This window comes from Engraulis encrasicolus, chromosome 18, assembly GCF_034702125.1.
Source record: "Engraulis encrasicolus isolate BLACKSEA-1 chromosome 18, IST_EnEncr_1.0, whole genome shotgun sequence".
Taxonomy (NCBI): Eukaryota; Metazoa; Chordata; class Actinopteri; order Clupeiformes; family Engraulidae; genus Engraulis; species Engraulis encrasicolus.
In genome coordinates this window covers 12822325-12846238 of record NC_085874.1, presented here as the reverse complement: position 1 = coordinate 12846238, position 23914 = coordinate 12822325, and the positions used below count along the sequence as shown (strand labels likewise).

The window sequence follows — 23914 nt, the reverse complement described above, 5'->3', positions numbered from 1 at the left end:
TGGTCATACCTTCCCTACATCTGCCTGTCTTTTACGTGGGGCTGTCCTTTAATTTGATCCATTTCATCCATAATTAAGAATTCCCCATTTTTTTTGTTAAAATATAACAAAATCCACAAATATTGACATATCATCCACACAATATATCTGGGCATGCAGCAGAACCTCCCCTGAATATTTGGCCTATGGCTGTTCTTATGTATATGTGTATGTGGGCCTACTGTATTTTAATTGTGTTTTACCTGTCCAGGGCCTACAGATGGAAATGAGCTATATAGCTATAATCTGGCACAAGCCATCTGCATGGTCCCTGCTGAACTAAACCAAATAAACTAAACTAAACTAATCAAGTACCATCTACTTTCTACCCTTCAGCCACATCCGCATCGTGCATTTGGGGCATCCAGAAGTTCCTGTTGACCGTGTGCCATCTTCTCTCTCTCCCACTCCACAGGTACATCCGCACCATGTACCTGGGCATCCAGAGCCGCCGTCAGAAGGAGAACCAACGCCGCTTCTACTGGGCCATGATGTACGAGTACGCCGATGTGAACATGCTGCGGCTCCTGGAGACCTTCCTGGAGAGTGCTCCTCAACTGGTGCTGCAGCTCTGCATTATGATCCAGAAGAACCGCGCAGAGAGACTACAGTGTAAGATAAAGATTTTTTTATTTTATTTTGGGGGCTGCGCTGCGCCACAGTGCCTCCCAAGATAAAAAATATTGAAGGGATGGGGTTGGCCAGGGTACCATAACGGGACCGTGCTGTTTAAAAAAAAAAAGGAATTGTTTGTTCATTTTAGATTTTAAATTATTTCAGATTTTGTGTCCTCAATGAGGTTACCAGCTTCATTTACTTGTGTTATAGATAGATCGATAAATAGATAGAAAATAGATAGGTGACCTTAACACACCATTCCACCAATGGAATGCTATGATAGTCACTGAAAAAACTTTACTACCATAGTACTACACCACATCATTGCCATTCAGGTAACAGCTTAGTTTAACTGGAGTTAAACAACAATGAACACAGGGTAACAAACATAGATACAAGTGACAGATTGACAGGTTTTTTTGGTAACACTTTACTTTACGATAGATTTATCATAGGTAATTACTGTGTACTTTCTAGGTAACACCAGGGTGACAGAGAGAAGTTACATGGTATACAACGGGTAAAAAGGGGGTAATTACAAAGTAGGCCTAAATACCATTAATGGGGTAACAACAGAGTAACACAGACAAGTTAGATGATTAGATGGTTGGAAAATACGTAGTAGCTTCATAGTAATTCTTGATATGTGTATTACATGGTATTTACTTTGTTATTACCCCCTTTTTACCCGTTAGATACTGTGTAACTTCTCTCTGTTACCCTGTTGTTACGCATAATGTATTCAGTAATTGCTGTACCGTAAAGTAAAGCATTGCAGTTTTTTTCTATACCCTAAGTAAAGCTAAAGAAATCATCTAAAGCCATTTGGTATTCCATTTTACATTTATTGCTATGGGCATGGCGGGATTGTTTTAACTCCACGCTGTCTTGTGTGCAGTTGGTCGACATTTGGAAGCGTTCTGTAGACATTGCTGTGTTAGCTATTCATCTCTCTGCAGTCATTCCAGCAAAGGCAGCTGAAAGCTACTTTTTAATTTTTCAAGAGTGTTGTAATGTGATCCGCTGCAGTCTTCTGTATATGACAAAGTGAGTGCTTTTCACATTTTTTTCTGCTGTATGGGAATATAGTCAAGATAGAACCTTGGCCAAGTTTTACGAGTTATACCCTGTTGGGCAAAACCCCATGACAAAGCCTTTAATCGTGTAGAGACGGGGTGTATGGGGGTTTTGTATATGTGTGTGTGCATCATGTCAGATCTATATCATATACATGAATGGTGTTGGTGGAGGAGGGAAAGAGAGAGAGGGGGCGAAAAAAAAGCTGACCTTTGTGTGAAATTGACAACAGAAATGTAAGAACTGCCCTCTCAGAGGCTTTTTTGAATTATCAACAGTGTATATGTGAGGACAAGCCTCTTCCGCTGATCAGCACATAATCTGACTGAGGTGTAGGACCATTTCTCACGTTTGAGATGGTGGCAGGCACTGACAGATGAGCAGATGTCTCAGGAAAAGAGGGCGAAGATCTCTGTGCTCAGCAGGATGAGCAGTAGTCATGACTATTACAAAAAATAGACTCTCACAGAGCAACTTGAGGTAAGTTTTGGAATAAGAGAAGCGCATGAAACAAACATGAGGTACGGTTCATTCCCTCAAATGTGTGCACTCATTCTGTGCATGACATTTTAAGCCATCATTGGTTTCCTGTGTGTGTGTGTGTGTGTGTGTGTGTGTGTGTGTGTGTGTGTGTGTGTGTGTGTGTGTGTGTGTGTGTGTGTGTGTGTGTGTGTGTGTGTGTGTGTGTGTGTGTGTGTGTGTGTGTGTGTGTGTGTGTGTGTGTTTGTGTGTGTGTGTGTGTGTGTGCGTGCGTGCGTGCGTGTGTGCGTGTGTTGGATGCTTTTTCAGCACAAATGGCTATGCTCTGCCTTGTCATGCATTTAAAAGCAATATTTGTTTGGTGGTAACGTTGTGATTTCTAACACTGCGAAACAATTTAATCCAGTCCATGACATTTCTAATTTAGCCATACACATTATGAGCAGCAGCAAAATAAAAATCTTTATTGGTGCAATGTACCATCAAGGTACAGTAATTGAGACGCCATTAATATGTTGCACGATCGTCTGATTTGGTCTGGCCCAGTGCTTCTGCTCAACAGAGCTCAGCACAGTCACTTCTCATCTTCCAAATATTTAGCAATTTAGTGAATGATGTCAGCATCCTCTTTTCTCTCTCTCTGTCAATCTCCTCTTCTCTTGTGTCCCCTTTCTCCTCTCGTTTGCACTTTGATCGAGTCAAAAGGCTACACATTTGGCGGATATGTAAAGCCATACTAGACTGTGGCCAGACCAGAGGTGGGTCTTGATTATGGACAATATAAAAATGAAAATACCACGGGGGGAAATCATTCAGGAGGGAGAAATCAATAACAACCACTGTGTTGCAGGCGCAACATACACAGGAATCAAATGTGTTTTTCTTGTGAAAATATATTTAATGCATTATGGTTTGGGGAGTAGAGTAGGCCTGCAAACAGATGTTTCGTTGGAAATATCCAGCCCAGCTGCCCGTTCCTGCTACCATATGTCGACCAATATACAGTACTGTAGATGAGATTTTCATAAATTACCCACAGTACACAAAGACCTGCAGCCCCTGGGCATGGGCAGTCATGGGTAAGCAGTTAGGGCGTCAGACTTGTAGCCCAAAAGTTGCCGGTTCGACTCCCGACCCGCCAGGTTGGTGGGGGGAGTAATTAACCAGTGCTCTCCCCCATCCTCTTCCATGACTAAGGTACCCTAAGCATACTACCGTCCCACCGCACTGCTCTCTTGGGGCACCATTGAGGGCTGCCCCCTTGCACAGGTGAGGCATAAATGCAATTTCATTGTGTGCAGTGTGTAGTGTTCACTTGTGTGCTGTGGAGTGCTGTGTCACAATGACAATGGGAGTTGGAGTTTCCCAATGGCGCTTTCTTTCTTCTTTCTATTTGTAGGTAAATAGGTTCAAAAAGCCCTATGTGCAAGATAGGAAACCAGAGGAGCTCAAGATGGCAGCTTTTATACTGTTATTATATACTATACGAATGTGTGTAAAAACTGCAGCCTTGAGTGCCTCAGATTTCCTATCTTGTACAATTTTGATCTCCTACACAGATGAGCACCAAGGACAAGAGGTGAACACCATGAAGCACTCCCAAACATGCTCTTTAAATTTTCCTCATCTTTCTCCATTTCCCTGGCATATATCTCCTCTCCCCACCACCACACAGGTGTGTCGGCCAAGGCCTCGCTGCTGTCTCTTTCCTGGGTGCTGACTTCCTAGCTAACACAAGCTGCTGCGTGACTCTTGTGACAACCAGCATAAATTCATTACACTCTAAAAACAGATTGGTTATTGGTTATAATTGGTCAAAACTGAAATTCTGTCGCCTCTTGATGTTGATTGATATATAGCTTTGAAACTGTTCATTTTTGTAGAGTGGAGTAATTGCAGTGTCCACAACTAACAAAGCAAATTGATTGAATTAAACCAATATCTGAGTGGGACACATATTTCTCGAACCATATTGGTCAAAACAACCATTGGGGGATTGGTAAATTTGCCAACTAATGAAGATTGGTTAAATAAACTTAGATATCAGTCACTTTGACTAATATATTGGTAGAATAATTGTAGCCCCTTCCTGCAGATGGGGTCGCCGGTGGGCCTATTCACTATTTGCTGGGAATACTCAACTACGTTATAACAGCATTGCTATGACATTACTGAGAGCCTTAAGTAACAGATTAAGACATAGCCATTACAATTTTGGTGACAGTAAGGTTATAACATAGGCGCTGCGCTAAGGGGTTAACCAATCTATTAGTCAATACAATCAATTAAGAATTGGTTAGTTTTTCAAGTAATTTAGATTGTTTGAAATGTTAATGAAAGTCTAATCGGTTATTTTGACTAATAAATTCATCGGACACATATTTATCGAACATATTGGTTAAAAACTACATTTTTTTTGTTTATTTCAACCAATCTGTTTTTAGAGTGTAGTTCGAGCAGAATGTTGTGTACTGGTGTGAATTAGATTGCAGATTTTATTCCCAATTCAGGCAGAGATCTAACTATCTAAGTATTACAAAGGGTTCACATACTTTTTTCTGGCCACTGTATCACATCTCCTGTCTCTCCACCTACGCAGGCGTGTCGGCCATGGCCTCGCTGCTGTCTCTGTCCTGGGCGCTGGCCTCCTACCACAAGCTGCTGCGTGACTCCCGCGATGACCAGCGCAGCATGAGCTACCGGGGCGCGCTGGTGCACCTGCTGTGGCGCGCCTTCACCCTCTCGTCGCGGGCGTTGGCCTTTGCCCTCTTCGCCTCCGTGTTCCACCTGCACTTTGCCGTCTTCTTGGTGCTGCACTGGTGTGCCATGGCCTTCTGGGTGGTGCACGGTGGCACTGACTTCTGCATGTCCAGGTCAGAGTTGTCTTAATATAAGCAGCTGGTTATCACATACTGTATGTCGATATTTGTAAATGCAGATATTTTTTTTATGTTTTTATGTTTATGCATAAACATGACGTGGATAACAATCAAAATTCCATTGTGATAGATGCATCTTAGGCTCTTATAAATGGGGTATTTTTTTTTTTTAAAGCTAGCATTTGGAAATGAGCTTCCTAAATCTCTGTTTACATGTACACGTAAACAAGACGCCAAAACCAAAGCGTTTTCAAAAATACCCATATACGTGTATACAGCTTTTAAAAGAGTTTAGAAGTTCCTGTGGACTGTGAACAGATGGTGGCAAAATGTGTCCATATGTAGTCAAACATCTCCCAGTTTTCTCCCAGCCAATAGGTACTCATAGATTATCATAGAGAATTCTGAGAGCAGTAACAGTAACGTGTTTCAAGACAAAGGCAACACAGCCAACTTTGTAGAATTACGCCACATAACCTAGTCATGCTAACATGAACGTATGGTGGGTTTACTTGGAACCTTTGAGGCTATCGTAAAACTACATGACACTGTCCGTTTTCTGCACGGCTCTGTTCCAGGTGGGAGGAGGTGGCCTTCAACATGCTGGTGGGCGTGGTGCACCTCTTCTGCTGGTTCAACGTCAAGGAGGGCCGCAGCCGCTACCGCATGCTGGCCTACTACGTCCTGGTGCTGGCCGAGAACGTGCTGCTGACGTCCTGCTGGTACGCCTACCGCGAGCCCGGCGCCTCGGACGCCTACGCCGCCTCGGCCTTCCTGGGCGTCCTGCTGAGCTTCGCGGCGGGCATGGCCTTCATGGTGCTCTACTACGGCGTGCTGCACCCCATGGGGCCGCGCCTCCGCGTGCTGGCCAGCTCCTGCTGCGCCGAGCTGCTGTGGGGTCTGCCGCTGCCTCCCGAGGCCGAGCCCATGGCCCCCACGCCCCACGGGCCGCGCGGCTCCCAGGCCACCCCCACGCGCGGCATGGCGTCCTCCACTCCAGCGGGGGAGTACTACGGCGAGGCGGAGGACATGGATGACGTGGCCACGGACACCTGCCTGCCCGTGTTCCAGGTGCGCTCCACGGAGCCCGTGGACGCGGCGGGGAGGCCCCTGAGGCCCGAGGGGCCCCTGATCAAGATCGACATGCCGCGTAAACGCTACCCGGCCTGGGACGCGCACTTTGTGGACCGCCGGCTCCGCAGGACCATAAGCATCCTGCAGTACATCAGCCCCGACGCCGTGGGCATCCGCTACAGGGACGGACCCTTGCTCTACGAGCTGCTCCAGTACGAGTCTTCGCTCTGAAGGCACTCGTCCACTTTCACTCATAATCCCCATCCTCCGCATTCCATTCCCTCTGTTCCACTGTCCCTCTCCCTCTCTTTCTTGTTTTTCATACTCCCTTTCCCTTCTCCTTCTTTCTGTCTCCTTGTGTTTTTTCTCCACCTTTACCTCTCTTGTACTGTACCTCAGACTATCAATGTTGTTTGTTCTCTGTTCCCTGTTGTCCTTCTATTCTACCTGATCTTCTTTGTTCGTTTGGTGCTCCCCCCCCCACACACACACCTTTTCAGTTACTGTGTATTTTTATTTGTTTTCCCAACAGCTGAAAATAAGTGTACATGGTTTCGAGAGTTATTTTAAAAATGTTTATTTTGTAAAAAAAAAAAAAAGAAAGAAAAGAAAGAGAAAAAGAAATGGTCTATAGGGAATGAGTATTCATTAACTTAAGATTCCCGAGGTTGGGCTGTGTGTGTGTGTGTGTGTGTGTGTGTGTGTGTGTGTGTGTGTGTGTGTGTGTGTGTGTGTGTGTGTGTGTGTGTGTGTGTGTGTGTGTGTGTGTGTGTGTGTGTGTGTGTGTGCGCGCGCGTGCGTGCGTGCGTGCGTGCGGGCGGGCGGGCGTGCGTGCAAACCTGCATAGGGGAGTGTACGTGTACAGATAGAAAATCTTTTTTTTTTTTAAAGTTAATTGTGTGTATTGACTGTGTGTAAATGGTGTAAGTGCTGACCATGTGATCTACTTTATGTTGGACTGGTGGAAGGCATGATGGGAATGATGGAGGAATGATAGAGAGTTCTCAGAATCTTCACGCCAATTTTCTAATTACCATTCTGTGCCTCATTTAATCCTGAATGAACTTAAAATTGACTTGCCATTGCATAACAAAATAACATGCGTTATAAGCCAATGAGGACGATGTGATGAGCAACATAAATAAATGGAGATATCTGGTAATGTAAGTTCATTTTTAATTATTGGATTGTTTTCAAAGCACATACATTACCCACTTCACATAATACATCATAGAAAATTGCAAGCACATGTAGTATATCCCTGTGGAGCATTGTTTGCGTATTAGGGACCTCTTGTGGAATTATTCTGCAATTACAATGGATAAGGGAACCAAAAGATGAATTCTAGAGATACAGTACAGAGATAGGATTTTAGTTGTGTAACTATTTATTAAAATTTGATTTGTTTGAGTTTCACGGCATGCTTCAAATTACTTAAAAAAAAACAAAAAACCTTAAAAATCATCAGCTCACGTCATCATTTTTTTAAGTTGTTTGTTTTCCTGAGGAAAGAAAAGCACTTGCAGTAGGCCCGATGTAGAAAGTCAACAGCAAAAGCACAGAATAGATAGAATATAATATATCATTTTCAATGGCTGGATTTGGACTCTCGTAAGCAAGACACACACACACACGTACTCACGTACACACACACACACTCGCGCGTGCGCGCACACGCACACACGCACACACACACTCACAGAGAAGCACAATGTGCAAGTGTGGTGCTAAAACTGCCCTTTTGAGGTCCTCCATCATTCCCCGTTGAACAAAAGGTCACGTAGGTTCATTTCCAAAAGGTCACATTGCCCTACATTTTGCTTTCTTTCTTTCCCATGTGCAATGTTTTATTTATTTCTTTGTTTATGCGTTTGTAATACCATTTTTTGTCAGCAAGATGCATGGTGCAAACCTTGTCAAACGTTTATGCATCTGTAAATGTGTCATTTTCTTACCCAGTCTAAAGTGTTGAAAGACAAACAAACAAACAAACAAAAAAACCCTACATGGGCTTTCACTTTTATCTTTGCCTGAATATACCTGAATTTGTGCACAAGAGCCATGGTGCAGTTTTCTATTGCACCACAGCTGCACAGTTTTTGTGTTATTCTGTTTGTAGCCTCTTATACAGTTTTGTAATTCACCACTACTACATCTAGTTTTTGTACTGCACATATGCATATGCATATGCCTATGCATATTTTCAATTACATATATGCTTGTACATGTGTATGCCCCTTATATGCATAGGCATGTACTCTGTTATGCATATGAGAGTGCCCTTCTTAAAGATCACAGAAGATCAAAAGTTGCGGGGGGCCACCACGTTTTCTTTTTCTTTATTTTTGATCTTTGTTGATCCGTCCGCCATTTTCTAACAGCTGTTCGGAAACCTGTTTGGGGATTCATCTGAAGGTTTAAGCCAAAGTAACCAGTTCAGAAACTGTACAACAACCACACAGTCCAGAGCACAGAGTCATATCTGTGTTTTGCATTATATTTTTATTGTCATGTAAAATGGTTCGTTATGGAGGCAGGCAGGCAACACTTGAACACCAGGATGCAGAGTGATAGGGGGCATAGGTGTCTGTAGATCTGTGTGACTGGCGTCAGGCAGTGTGTTTGTTTATTTCAGTTTGGGGAAATGAGGGGCTTTTGCCAGGGACAGACAGGGAAAGGAGGACTGCTTAGAGAAACTTCGCATCTCTGATTGGCCCCTAACAAGGCCAATAGTATGACAGTACTCTGTGTGTGTGTTTGTGTGTGTGTATATATGTGTGTGTATACTTACAGTACAAATGTAAGGAGATATGTATATATTTTTGTATATATGTATAGTCATGTGTATGTACGTATGTATGAATGCTTGTATGGTAGTGTGTGTGTGTGTGTGTGTGTGTGTGTGTGTGTGTGTGTGTGTGTGTGTGTGTGTGTGTGTGTGTGTGTGTGTGTGTGTGTGTGTGTGTGTGTGTGTGTGTGTGTGTGTGTGTGTGTGTGTGTGTGTGTGTGTGTGTGCGAAGGCATGTGAAGTATTCAGAAAGTACTCATCAGTCTAATAGACATCTTCAGGTCTGTCCTTTGTTTGTGTGGTCCATCCCTGGTTGCTGCTCTGGCCCCTCTTCTCCCGACCCTTGCGTGTGAGATCAGGTATACTCCGATGCAAAGATGACATTTTGGAGACATCTTTCTATTTATCTAGCACTACAGTACCACTACTACCACTACTACTACTACTACTACTACTACTACTACTATTCTGGGATTTCATTGGGATTCAAGCTGGGAAATCTGGAAATCCTCAGGTGACGATATGCTATTTTCAAACAGTGTCACATTTAAGCATTCCAATACCCAAATATCAGTATCAAAACCTCCTTGGTCAGTTGTTGGATTATGCGAACTTAGAGTATGGTCTTTGTGTTCCTTGGAGTCTGGTTCCTCTCAGACCAGTCTCCGGGGTTGGGGACTTCAAAGTGAAAAGTAGATGATCAAATTGTCGCAAAGTGAAAGGAACTTCAGAATTCACTTTGGGTTTTTACTGCACTCATTACGTTTCGAAGGAGTTAATAGTTGTCAATAGTTAAATGAAATTCTGCTTCCCACCTGTGGGAAAGACAAAAACGACTTAGTGTTGCTTTAAGGACACCACCTCAGAGAATAGCAAACATAAGGACACCTTTAGAGTTCCCACCTGACTAAGACTAAGCCAACATTCAGGATCAGTGTGCTAAAAAGTCATGGACTAATGGGTGCTGTGTACACACTAGTGCACCTGTACTATATGTGGGGCCAGGCTCTATGCCGATGGGGACCCGGGTCCGAATCTGGCCTGAGTCATGTCCCATCTTTACCCCATTTCTCTCTGCCACACATTTCCTATCTCCATTTTCACCGCCCTGTCCCAAAAAAGTCCATGAAAACCACTGTTTAAAAGTAATGGACTCTTCCCGGTGTGATTCAGAAAAAAAGGACCCAACCCTCCTGCCCCTTTCCTATCATCTCCCCACCGTCTCTCAGACCACCACTGGATCTCTAGCTCCTCTGGGTTAGTGTGAGACTTGCTGTCTCGCTGTTGTCTATTGTCTCAAGCCTACCACTTCCAGGTCAAACACCTACCACGTTCAGGTCAGATCCTTTTGGTTTACCTCGTTCATGATATTTGATGCATTTAGGGTGTCAGCTCTTTGAGATACATTGACAAGCTAATGCACAGTATCCATGCTCATTGCAGATAGAGAGGGGGTGAACGGTGGATAAGGGAGAGAGAAACTAACATGTTCAAATTCACTGTGATTCCTTCCCTCCATAACAGACATCCTTGTAGCCGACCTCAATAGGCGTGGCCACTGTTGATGAGTCGTGCTAATACTTACAAATGTCCACAATTGGTTCACAACATTGCAGAATTACTTTAGGACATTCAAACATAAAAAATAAACATGGGCATGATGACACTGCAGGCAGGCAGCATAACAAGCTCCTGATCTATATGGTGCCTTGTTTCTTCTTGGTGCTTGATAGTTCAGCCATGGAAGCCAGTATAGGCTATTAGCACCTGGGCACGTGTTTCATGTCTTCACCCTTAATGATACAACTGAGGCCATCTGTTTAAGTGTTTTTGGAACACATAGCATTTTTGTCTGAAGGTTTAAACATAGTAAAAAAAATGGATGGTTAATCGAACACTTACAGAGGGTTTCTAGATTGCATTTGTTCCCAGACAATTCTCTCTAAGTGTTGAATTAACACTGTTACTGTGAAGCTAATGTTGCTAAGCAGAACTCCAACATGTGTGAACCAAACAAAGCCAATACAATGCTTTGAGTATACTGTTGGATTACATGACTTCTGTATGGGAGTGGAGTGGGGTATCAAAATGGTGTCACCATGATCAGACTACTGAGTTTGAAAACTTGATTTTATAAAGGGGCGAAGGATGATGTTCGCTATCTCATCTGGATTTGTTTGAACAATAGTCGACGTGTTAAGATGAAATTCTAGCAATTTCTTTTTCGATGATTGTTGCTGTACATCTGTCAATGCCTTCCTATGTCTTGCGAGATGAATGATATGTAGTGCCAACACGTTACCTTTAACTGTCTGTCATTTGTCTTGTGAAACAACACAAAAAAGGTCTAGCCAACTGGAATTAGGCTAATGTTTGTCTGCAAAAAAGAGGAGATGGAGAAGTGTTGGATACAAACAAGATGTAGGGAAGAACGGGACATGTATAGAAGGTACTCATTGTATCGAATACATTTACCAGTTTTCATACTGACTCATATAGTGACTGTTCCAACACCCCAGACCGTTCCAACCCCCCAACCAACCCCCACTTTCCTATACCGACCCCAATTTCCAGCATGCAGAGAGAGAGTATTCTATGGGGATTACCCACCAAACACGTTTGCATGTTGGCTTTCTTGCGTATGCTGTCTATCTCATTTCCTTGACGCGCATCACCGTGAAGCAACTCACACAAAGGCGTTTGTTTTTGTTTTGTTTTGTGTGCTTTCCTTTTCTACTTTTGTTTGTTCTCTGTTTGTTGTTTCGGTCTTTGGGCATCGGGAGTACTGTGTTCTGTGCCACAAGCCTCTTGCGTTGTAACTACAGCCAAACAATACAGTTTCAAAACCAACAAAACTAACAAAAAAGACTAAATGGTGCATTTTATTTTTTTTACCATGTTTTCTTTTATTAATGATATTGTTTTGTCTTTTTCTGTTAACCTGGTGCTTACAAACATATTCTGAAGGTGCTACCACATATGATGTGGAGATGCAGGACCTCATGTTGTGGCTCTTCGGAGCTCACACACCAACACACACATGCGTCATCTCTGGGACATGCCTTGTCTATCTTAACAGGCACTTTTCCCACTAGAGGAACAAGCACCACAGTACCGTTTACAGCGAAACTCAGTTTTTATCCAACATGGTGCCACTTATGGTTTGGGTAATAAATGTGTTATGTAGGCTTTTTTCTTTTCTTTTATTCTTGTCCATGGAATCAATCTACAGAATTTTCTCTCTTCTATGAGAACAAAAGTGCATTTCTTTGTGTGTCGGTCAGATGCATTTTATTTTCAAGAATTCTCAAAAAAAAGTACAAGGTGATTGCTGTGTTGTATATTACTGTCATCTCTTTGTCTGAAACCTGTATGTATTACTTTGTTATTGTTGTAAAACTGGCTGTAATATTTTTTTTAAAGAATAAAGGTATAATGAATATTATATTTAAAATCAAATGACTATGGTTGTCAGAACAATTGCTGCTGATTTTTTTAATCACTTCAGCTGGTTTAATAACTAGATTGTGGGATTCTTCTCTGTTTCTCTCGGCTCAGCGTCCTCTCACCAAGTGGGGACTTTTCTCTCTTTTTTGGTTCCGCAATCAGAACCATCATAAACTGAAACATAAAGTTTCCTTGGACAGAACTCACACATTTTGTTCAAAAGAACAATTTATTTGTGGTGTCAAATATAAACAGAGGTCATTGAAACACTATTATTTAGAAATCTGATGTCCGGTACTGTATAAATCCTTATTTTTTGATCAACATTGAAAATGTTAATAACATGGTGCTACAGTTTGTTTGATTGTTTTTGTTTCTTTTATATACTTTAGTGGTTTTTAGATGACAAGAGTATACTATTATGCTGAAAAAAAAGAATATATTGTCAAGCCTTATTGTAGATCAATATTTCAGACTGTTCATCCCTAGAAAAAATGAAATAAAAATACAGTATTTAAAAGTAAATTGAAATGTACCAGAAATTGTATGATGTGGCCTATCTGCAGGCTCAAAACTTCCCACAATGGAAAAGAGATGGTTATATGGAGATGTATGTACAGTTGTGTTTGTGAATGTACAATAGAAATAGAGATTTCCCAGATAATTAAATTGTTGTTTAATAAACGGGTTGTTGTTGTTATCATTATTTGTAGTTAAATGGGTTCCTGTGGTTGCTGATCATTTATGACAATTTAGGCCTAGGCTACATTTATTAACATGACCACTGTGGATCATGTGGGCTCGGCCAGGGGTGTCAAACACAAGGCCCAGCGGACGGATGCGGCCCGCCAGATGGTCAATCTGGCCCCAGACTTGTTGAGAAAAAAAATGAAGAATGTCAAAATCGATTTTATAAAGAGATCACACAGACTGTTGGTATGTGGCCCCTTAACTGAAATGAGTTTGACACGGCACCCCTGGGGTGGGCCTTCATAGTCACTGAATTCCCCTGTTGTTGTTGATAGGTCGATATTGCAGTGTTATCATAAATTATCATCATTATAAGGGCCTGGCTGCTTTGTGAAGGAACATCCACGTCATTAGCCTAAATGTGCTTGGCTACCTGAGCAGCATCAGCAACATCATCATAGAATGTATACAATCTGTCACAGACCCATCAATCACAGCCATGACAGATGACAGTATGTTTCTGTCAATCAAGTAGCGACTCGAGTTGCAATTTCGCTTTGAACTCGCATCTAATTCATGTGAGCTATTTTTGTTTTGTCGTACGAGGCCACCTCTCACAGTGTAAACAAAATAACCATTTAGGAAACCACTCTAAAGTAGAACTATATATTGTTATCTTGTAACATTTCTGTCCTTGTTTTGCATTTTTTCATAGTGTGCAATGCATGCTGGGCATTTAGCTCTACGCCCAAAATGGCGGCAGGATTGAAAAGTTTTATGTTGTTTTTGTCTCAGTTTGTAATCCGGTTTAGTGAAGACTGTATGCATTTTTAAGCAAATGTAATCGCTCATGTACGTTTTTAAAAAGTTGTTTCTGAAGAGGTGCAGGTGTTGTTTTCTGCTGACGAGCCCGGACTAGAAAAATATCAAACCATTTCCAACCGGGGGATGCCCAAGCTCTAGTTTACATTGGCTGAAGTGCTACCTTTTATGTTGCTGAAGCAGTCAAATAGATGCCATTTATAGTTCGGATACACCGTCCGATTCCGTAGCTCTGTGAAAATGAGGAGTTTTCGTGTGTAGACATGGAGGATGATGTGAAGAAAGTCAAAAAGGTAAGTGCAACCACAGCCAAGCGCTCGTGCTGCCAGTGTACTGGAGTAGACGCTGAACAGCTGCTTTTTGCTAAGCTAACTAAAATAGCAAGAGATGTACCTTCCACGAACGCAAAACTGAGATGGACAATGGCTGTATGATTAATATATAACATCACGCTATGTCGTAGTGATCTGGATCTATAACGATCAACTTCACCCTCCATGGAAATCACGAAGCCAATCACTGCCGACCTAGTGACAATTAGCTCGGCTAATAAATTAGCCAGTGACGAGAGAACTGTCACAGGTCGGTAACCTGTAATAACGGGGGTTGGGGAGACTTGACCGCTGTCATTGGGATGTTATGTTGAGGCAATGTTTGATTCTAGCTGCCACTCAATATTAGTATCCAGGAATTCAAAGAATTTATGGGAGAATGTTTTCATTAGTCTTGATGGACTCATGGATTGTTATGAACTGACCTCAAACTGAAGTGACCTGCAACAGACCAAGTCAGTTTTCAGATAAACGTGATAGGCTGTCTGTAGGGTGCTTCAGGAAGGGAGTTGGTCATTCTAGAATAATTGCACCTCCTTGTCTGGATTCTAGCTTCCTGAACTGACTGACTTGTTCATTGTTTGAAAAGCAATGACCGTCCGGGGTCTTTGCCTTGTCATTTTCCCCCTTTCAAAACACGAAACATTTTCCTTGTGGTGGCTGTGGTGGAAACGAGTCACATCCCAGCCTGTCCCAGGCGGGCCTACAAGTCGAACAAATCTGTGTGGGCATACGTTCTCGTTCGATGCCCACATGTTTCCCTATCAGAAGCACACCCGCAGACGGTAGGATGGGCTTTCCCCATAGCGGACAGGATATGACTCCTATGCTGGCCTCGGAGCTATTCAGCAAACACACAGTTTGGAGCAAGCGGGTGTTCTCTCTTCTGGAAGTCTCTTTCGACCGGGGGAGAACTGGGACCAGGCGCGCGACAACTGTGGCGTTCGGACAGCTGCTGAAAAGTATTAAATGACAGGACTGTCTGAATTCAACTCACCAGTAGGCTTATTACCACTTGACTGTTCGCAGTTTGGTAACTTGTTGGCCTATTTCAAGAAACAAGACACAAAACAACATTTTTGGCCGTCTTTGTAAGGCAGCAAGATGCAGATGGTTATTTGATGATGTCAGTAGTAGTAGTAGTCCTCAAAGAAACAGCACCCTCCAGCCTCCGCTTGAAGGTGTGGTTCGCTCTGTAGAGTCTAGGCCTGACTGTGGACATTTTGTCTGGTCCTGTCAGTTCCCCTTTGGCTGCGTTCGCCTGTGTTTACAGACGTGGGATAATAAACAGCGCGAGCACCTGGAGGGCAAGCTCAAACAGATGTGTACGTGTGGTGGCAAATAGAAGTCCAAGGGTCCACTCACTGGAAACTAGCACTACATCTTATGCCCACAAGGTGGAGTTATTGCTATTCTGAGCCAGAGCGGTACTTGGTCTGTCACTTTTGTGATATGCAGTGAAATGAACAGCTCTCAACCGAATCACAGTTCATCTGATTGCGTCTTTAATTAATCTGGGTGTGTTTTTATTCATTTCAAACGTTAGGGCGTTGGTAGTGTTCTAGGTGTTTGCTGTTTACAGTTATTGTTGCAGGCTACATTTTATTTTATTTTTAAAGTACATTTGAACACAGTACTTTTCTCTTCCAGATGAGTGGTGGAGTGGAGTGAATATAATATACCTAATGACTTGATACAAACCACCTTTGTCGATGTTAAGGGCTCAATTAACATTTCAATATATTCCTGGTCTTGCTTTAGCAGAGTAGAATGGAGCAGAAATATTTAGTAGGGAACACTGGGGTTGGTTGTCACATTTTTTACTTAAATCTATTTTCAGGAAAAATAGTTTATTGCAAGAAAACCGTTTCTATACAGCTTCAATGCTTCAGGTGTCAGGTACATTTGTATAGTCATAGATCCCATATAAACCAAACCATTCACTTCAAAAGATATGGGTTGTCAAAGGCACCTTGCGCAAATGCCTGTACGGGGTTGGTTGTCACACCCTATGGGGTTGGTTGTCACAACGTTATTATAATGGGGGAAAATGGAAAATTTTAACATTAGATAAAAACCATACAACATTTTTAATTTCACTGAAATGTGAACCTTTTGCAACTTTTTAATACTCTTTTTAGAGCATTAAAAATGTTAATGTAATGTGATTGCACACACAAACTGAATGTGAAACACCTCATTCTATGGCTGGGTGGTTGACATGACGCCCTGTTTTTACGTAACATTAGTTAAAAACCTACAAAATTGATATTTTTCCTCTTGAAAACAAATGTTAATGAAAGAAGATGTGGCACATCATGTTTCATATTAGTCTTAGATGAGAAGAAACATTTTTGTTCAAATGTATGGAAAGGTTTGTATGTCAAATGTCCTGTGGTGTGACTGTAACATTAATACAACCTGGAATATATACAGCTATAAAATAAACCAACAACATTTTTAATGATTTATAACGCATTTGGCATGATTGCATTTAAATATTAACCTTATATTAAAAGATATGAATGTGAAAAAACTCAATACAGTAATATTAACTACAAGTTCAATATCGTAACACAAATTGCGTCCTGTGGGGTGACATGTAAGTCAGGTTTGTGGACTTGGAGCTGCAAGGCCAACTGCAAGGGTCTTAAAGACAGGCTCCTAACCAGTTATACCTCAGTTTTTGGAGAGTGGTGTGGAAGTTTAAGGTGACTATTAACCTCTTAATATGTCTACATATTGCAATGTTTCTGTCACACAATGCTTAGGTTCATTAATGGTGTCCCGTGGTGTGTGACTGCTCTTATGGAAGGAAAAAAATGAGTGAAAACACATATTAAGGTTAAACACAATATCATTATCTAGTTAGCATGAGCTCGGAGGTCAGTCACGAATGCAAAAGGATTAAAGTGGCCACAATGCAGTGAATTTCCTGTGGTGTGAATTTATGTCTTGCGGTGTGACATGCTTAGGCATTGCGTTACTCAATCCTCACTTATTGTTCATGCATCATGCAAGGATATAAGGATACCAGGAGGTTTATTTGTCACATTCACACAATTATTACAAGTAATACAGTGAAATCATGCAGTGAAATCAAAGTTGTCTGCCTGTACGATGCATAGGCGTGTGTGGGTGGGGGTGGGGGTGCGTTTGGGTAGTAGTGTGTGTGTGGGGTGGGGGTTAAAGGAACAATAGCAGAAAGAGCATTGGGGATATGTTTGTGCAGAATATTAATCATTTTATTGTATCTTACAGAAATGTCACACCAATGATGTCACACCACAGGACACATTTTCCCAAAAATGGCAAAAAATTAAACGAAACTCCACAAACCACTGAGTGCTTTATTTTTTCAATTTTCCCCAATTTTTCCACCCATTTTTTCAAGAATTGGAATATGTTTCCTCCTCTAAGTATGTTACGGCCTTAAACGTCAACCACCCGGCTACACCACAGACAACGAAAAGTATTGTGACAACCAACCCCTGAAAGCAGTGTGACAACCAACTCCAACTGACACATTTAACTCTCTTTCAGGCTAGCTCCAACATACAGGGGTTGGACAAAATAACTGAGACACCTGTCCTTTTTGGGTAATTTAGTTTCTCTTGCATTCACAGTTAATCCTGTTGGATGTGGTTCATCCTTCTTGGTGGTATGCAGACATTACCTTGGATACTGTGGCTCTTGATATACATCACAAAGACTTGCTGTCTCGGTCAAAGATGCAACAGTTACACACGTACCAAGAATTTCTCCTTTTTGAACTCTGACATGTCACCCATAATGTTGTGTGCATTGCAAAATGTTGAGCAAAACTGTGCTCCTACCCTGCTAATTGAACCTTCACACTTCACTTTACTGGTGCAATATGCCATTAATGAAGATTGGCCAGCAGGCTGGTCCACTTCAGCCATGAAACTTCCCACACTAAAATGACAGGTGTCTCAGTTACTTTGTCCAACCCCTGTAGATTGCCTAGTTAAGAAACAAATGACCAAAATTGTTGTAGCTTACCCTTTATACTTTCCAATGGCCATACCGGTTTCGGTGTCAGCCCATAGAGCAATGAGTGCGAAGAAAAACATTAGACTTCTCAACTTTAATTTTCGTGTGAAAAACACATGATGTTGTCTTACCTCAAGGTTATTATGTTTATACCCCCCATATCAACCTGGTTGTCCTGCTGTGACACTATAATAAATATATCTGTGTCAACGGTTTTGATCAGCGACCCTCAGAGGTCTCTAACTACGTAGCAACAGGAGTCATCTGTGTGGCGCTATCCTCCCTGATATGAGCTGCTACTATGGTGACGTGGTGGTGGTTGACTGGTGACATGGCAACCTAAGATTCTGAATAATTAAGTGAATGCAAGTGAGCCCAAGCCACCTGTAGGCTAATGTTGGATCATATATCGGCCAGCAGGTCACCAAAACTGGGTCAGCCCTACAAGCTGCTGGACTGATGCCCAGGGTTGCCAGATGTGACGGATGATTTCCAGCACAATACTATTGATTTCTATGGCCCTAAATGTACAGGAAAAACTCACCAATAACCTTTTTTTTAATCAGCAGACTGTCGTCCTAAACAGCCCAGTTGAATGGGAAACTGGCCAATCTGGCAACACAGTTGATAGCTTTCAGAGTAGGGGAGCTGACTGAGAGTCTTGATCAACAGTGGTCATGCTTACATGTGCACTTTTGTTTTAAATTAATCGATTTAAAAGAATGTGAGGAAACTGTTTAAAATTGGCAGTTTCCTTGTTTAATCGATATACAAATGCTCAAAACCACCTTATATAATCGTCGATGTAAAAATTGAAACAAGTTGTATTCAAAGACATTACTTGCCTGCTTACATGAGGCATATTTAATTCAGTTCTCTTCAAGCTCCTAACAGAAGCCCAGAGGGGATGGAAAGCAATTCTCAAAAGCCGTTTCAACATGACCATATTGCCAGGTGTTGTATGAGGGTTTTCAAATAGACCCTGATGCAATGGCCCATTGTTTGCACTGGATTAAGGCCAGGTTACTGTATGTCTGTCTTCTTTCTTTACTTTGGCATAAATGACTTTCATAACCCTCAGTCATGTAAATAACAGTCATCTAGATATGCACTACACTGCCTTACAAAAGCAAAGTGCAGTAACTATGTCGACATTGAAACTGAGAAAAAATGCATTCAAAGCCTTGGTTTTAGGTTGGATATTGTAATTGCTGCAAATACGACATAGTAAAATCTGTAAACGGGACACATTTGGACCCTAAGGCTTTGTTAACAAGATATAGGAGGTCTTATTTGATAAAATATGTAGTTACTGCACTTTGCCGTTGTTGGGCAGTGCAGTGAAAAGAATTGTACCAGAGAAAGTGATGGATGGATGGATGGATGGATGGATGAATGGATGGGTTAACCAGTCCGGTGCTACACTCCAGCTGCAGGGTGTTTGAACACGAGTTAGTCAGTCACAACAAGCAAAGTCGTCAGTTTCATCATCACAGGAAGTGGCGGTTTTAGTCCTTCCTAACTGACACAGACACACGCCTGTAGCTTGGTGTGTATCTGTCTTGTGTTTTTGTGTTTGTGGGGCTGTGTGTTTTGAAGAGAGGAGATGCACAGAGAAGGGTGGAGGAGTGTTTGAGCGGACTAGGCCTCAGGTTACGAGAGAGAAAGAGAGAGAGAGAGAGAGAGAGATAGAGAGAGAGAGAGAGAGAGCAGCTGTTCTGAAGACAGTTGCGGATGTAGTCGTCTTTGTTGTCGGTCGCGGCTGTCATTCTTTTGAGCGTCAGTCAGATCCTTTGTGGAAGAAGCTCCCATGGATTACGAGGTAGGACTTCACGTGCGTGCGTGCTTGTGTGTGAGTGAGTGTCTAGTTCTTAACGTGATATTGCTTAATTATCTCTTTTCAGAAATGAGACACTCAGAATACAGTCATAAAAGGGTTCTGAATATCTTTCATCACATCTGTTTATTGTTGACTGTTTTTGAGGACCTGGGGGGTAATTTCATTGAAATTCAAGAACCTGGCACAGTTGTAAACCCGGTAAGGTTAACCTTGAGGCTGTGGTATTGTCATTCTGAAAGAATAGCCTGGAGTTAGGGCTGCGCAATTAATCGAAAATAATCGAAAATCGTGATTTAATCGTGATATAGAAATCGTGATTTCAATCGTGATTTAATCGTGGCAATAGTGACCTGCCTTCGAGCATCCTTGAAGCCAGAATATACTGACAGGCTGGTGTTTTTGGCCAGAAATTTGTCCACCCAAGTTTCATGCTATTGCCTTTTACATAATTATTACAATTCAGTTTCATTTTGTTCGTCCCGTGTATAATTCATTCTTGGTTAGATTTCCTTTTTTATAATTTTAAATACAATTCTGCACAAAAAAAAATAATGATCGTGATTAATAATCGTGATTCTGATTTTGATCCAAATAATCGTGATAATGATTTTTTTTCCTTTATCGTGCAGCCCTACCTGGAGTCCTCATTTCATTAACTATTACACTTGTGGGCTATCTATTAGCAGAGGTACCACTTCCTGTAGGTCAAGTTAGCCAGCTTAACCTTGTTCCTCGAATACTCCCCTGGTTCCCCAAGGGTCATTCCACGCCAAATCAACAAGAGCCCGCGCACTTAGGTCTCAAAAAATTCTGAAAATATTACCAAGTGTACCCGTGGTACTTAAGAGAAACACTGTAAATTTATTTGAATGAAAGATGTATACTCTCCGTGTTACAGCCAATTTTACTGGGGGAGGGGGGTGCCCATTTTGTTCACACTCTTTTTTTTTTCAAAGTTCACAAGCCCGTAGCTCAATAACTAAACCATGTAGGAAGCTCAAATTTGGCATGCTGGTACATAGATAGGAATAATTTGTTGCTAAACTGTCAGTTTTGGTCTGTATGATCCTGCATCGTCATAGCATTCCCTCAAAGATGATACAAATTGTACTGGAGTTTTTGGCTGTGCTCTGTTTAGGCCTTCAGAAGACATATTTGTGCCCAACATAGCCTCTTGATTTTTTCCCCTTGTAGAGACAAGTAGAAACACTCTCATAAAAAGCTATAAATAGAAAGGAAACCCCATCAGTGTTTGACCAGAAGACCTTACAAGTCTGGCAAATCATTTTGGGTGTCATTTTCAGAGCTCCAGAACCCCTTGTGGGATTGTCCACAGATTTTTATTTTATTTTTTTCTTCATTCTCCATGAAGTCTTCTTTTTAAAAACGCCAATGAGACTTGTCTTATGTGATGTTTTCTTTTTTGATTTCCACCCTGAACATGGGCAACATGCACATTGAGAGCAATAAGTACAACATCCAACCTAAAACCATGGCTTTGAATGCATTTTTCTCAGTTTCAATGTTTGTGTAGTTACTGCACTTTGCCTTTGTAGGGCAGATGTGATGTCAGGTGAACGCCCCTTTAGGAGATCTGTGGTTAGCTGACCTTTTGGATCTTACGGTTGAGAATCAATGGAGTGCCCTTAGCGCTGTAGATGGCGGTAGCGCACATCTTGTGCAAGCCGCCACCAAACATTACGTCAGCTGTATCAGAGAAATATGACAAAAGTCCTTCTTTACAGTATTAAAAAACACAACAATTTCATTTGAAATCCCCCCAAAATTCTGGTCAAGGTGATAGCTGTTTGCTGTCAAGGTGGCTGCCTTCACTAGTAGATAGTGCTGGGGGAAACCCTGGGTATCCAACTGACCATGTTTACTGGAGGAGGCCTACACTTGCCCTACTTGTGAGGGAGACAGAGGTGGGGTGTTGCTGGAGGAACCCTCCTCTCTGGATGAGTTGCCATGGTTATGGTTTCCATGACACCCTCAACTGGAGGGTTTTCTTTCTTTTCTTTTTTTTGATGCAATTTATACTGCTTCAGTATCACAACGGTAACAATTCAATTGTATGGATGCAATTGGAATGCCATGAATTTTTGCATGGATGGCAAAAACACCAGGCTGAATAGAGTGGAAGTGTGTTTCGCAAGACAAGACGATGGCCTCTCCCTCAGCCGGTCTCTGCTCCCCCCCAGATTAGCTTTCCTGATCAAAGTGAAACAACACTCACATGCTCATATTCAGCCTTTTGATTTAATCGCCACTTCCTGTGTGACTGTTGCTGCGGTTGCCGTAGAAACGGAATTGCACAGACCTGAGGTGGTTCTGCTTCTGTCCTCTACACAGTATCACATGCGCTCTCTCTCTCTCTCTCTCTCTCTCTCTCTCTCTCTCACCCATTAAATTGAATTTACTTTTATCCAAGCACCTGACCATTTTTTAGATTTGGTACATGTTTGGTACAGTTTCTGGACCAGGGCCAGACATTCTGGGATCAGAAAGTAACCCTGCCACATACTTTCTTCAGCCAATTCTCTTCATTATTTCGACAGGACAGTGTAAGAGTTAGGAAAGCAGTGGGGCAGAGATTGAAAAATGGCCCAGACCGGATTTGAGCCTGGGTCCCCATGAGCAATCTTGCCCATATACTGTATACATGATCATTGGCATTAGCCCCTTAAAGGTGCAATGTGTAATGCAATGTTTTTTAGCAGTTCCTGTCCAGAATGCATGCTGCTCATTCACAAGAATACTTACCACCATCAAATTCTAAGTTTTCATTATGACTGTGAAAATTGCACTTTTCATATATAAAAAAAGGTGGATCTTCTCCTTGTCTGCCATTTTTAATGTCTAGATATGGACTTTTTAAACGGCAAAACTTGCAGTACTTTGGGCATACTAGTAAATATTAGTTTATTAATCCGTAAATATTCCTGAAACAATCAAATTTGGCAGCACAGTTTCAACTAGAATGGGCACTCGGTAGAGCGCAAACCTTCGCCTACGCCACTTATTTTTTTCTGGCCATCTTCAGAGTGTGGGGCATAACATTCTCCAAATGTTGGTGTTAGTTTCATTGAAATCGGACCGGATTATCGTAATATTACATTTTTGGCCCAGTCTTGACCTCTTATTCAATTCAGCATGCACACGTTGTTCTGGCATATAGTGCTTGGCAAAGAAAAATGTTTTTGACCTTTTCATGACCTTGACCTTTGAACCAATCACTCCCAAAAAGTAATGGATTGTTCCTTGGGTCATGACGAATCATCCCACTAAATTTCATAAAAATCGGGTCAATTTACGTTTTTGACCTTTTCGTGACCTTGACCTTGACCTTTGACCCAATCACTCCCAAAAACTAATCGATTGTTCCTTGGGTCATGACCAATCATCCCACTAAATTTCCTAAAAATCGGCTCAGTTCTGTCTGAGTTATACGAAGTACAAACAAACTTTGTGACCTTGACCTTTGACCTTTGACCCAATCACTCCCAAAAACTAATCGATTGTTCCTTGGGTCATGACCAATCATCCCACCAAATGTCATAAAAATCGTCTCAGTTCTGACTGAGTTATACGAAGTACAAACAAACAAATAAACAAACATATTCACAAATAAATAAATAAATAAATAAATAAATAAATAAATAAATAAATACACAGCGGTCAAAACATAACCTTCGCCGACTTTGTCTTGGCGAAGGTAATGAGCAGCGTTCCATTCCCTAGTCTGGCCACCATCGGACACAGATCACCTTTGACTCCACTTCTTGTAGATCTTCTCACCCTCCTTTTCCTCTTC

The 23914-nt window shown here is 41.9% G+C and overlaps 3 protein-coding genes across 5 annotated transcripts in view; 2 read left to right on the top strand and 1 right to left on the bottom strand.

Annotated features, from left to right (window-relative positions):
* xkr6b (XK, Kell blood group complex subunit-related family, member 6b) overlaps positions 1-6782 on the top strand; it is a 69596-nt gene extending 62814 nt beyond the window's left edge. Inside the window, exons 2-4 of the mRNA XM_063222356.1 lie at positions 455-651; positions 4814-5087; positions 5672-6782. Coding sequence (XP_063078426.1) covers positions 455-651; positions 4814-5087; positions 5672-6398 — 1198 coding nt within the window. The 3' untranslated portion in view covers positions 6399-6782. The remainder of the gene's footprint in view (positions 1-454; positions 652-4813; positions 5088-5671) is intronic.
* Positions 6783-13827: 7045 nt separating this feature from the next.
* Positions 13828-23914, top strand: part of ccm2 (CCM2 scaffold protein) — a 19961-nt gene continuing 9874 nt past the window's right edge. For 2 of the 3 annotated variants that reach the window (XM_063223054.1, XM_063223053.1), the window contains exon 1: positions 13828-14207. In XM_063223054.1, coding sequence (XP_063079124.1) covers positions 14178-14207 — 30 coding nt within the window. In that variant the 5' untranslated portion in view covers positions 13828-14177. Of the gene's footprint in view, positions 14208-18946; positions 20083-23914 lie in introns of those variants that run through there. The other variant, XM_063223055.1, reaches the window with a different exon arrangement.
* Positions 23865-23914, bottom strand: part of fam167ab (family with sequence similarity 167 member Ab) — a 39809-nt gene continuing 39759 nt past the window's right edge. Inside the window, exon 4 of the mRNA XM_063223057.1 lies at positions 23865-23914. This exon is cut by the window's right edge and continues 46 nt beyond it. The gene's annotated coding sequence lies outside the window, so the exon portion shown is untranslated.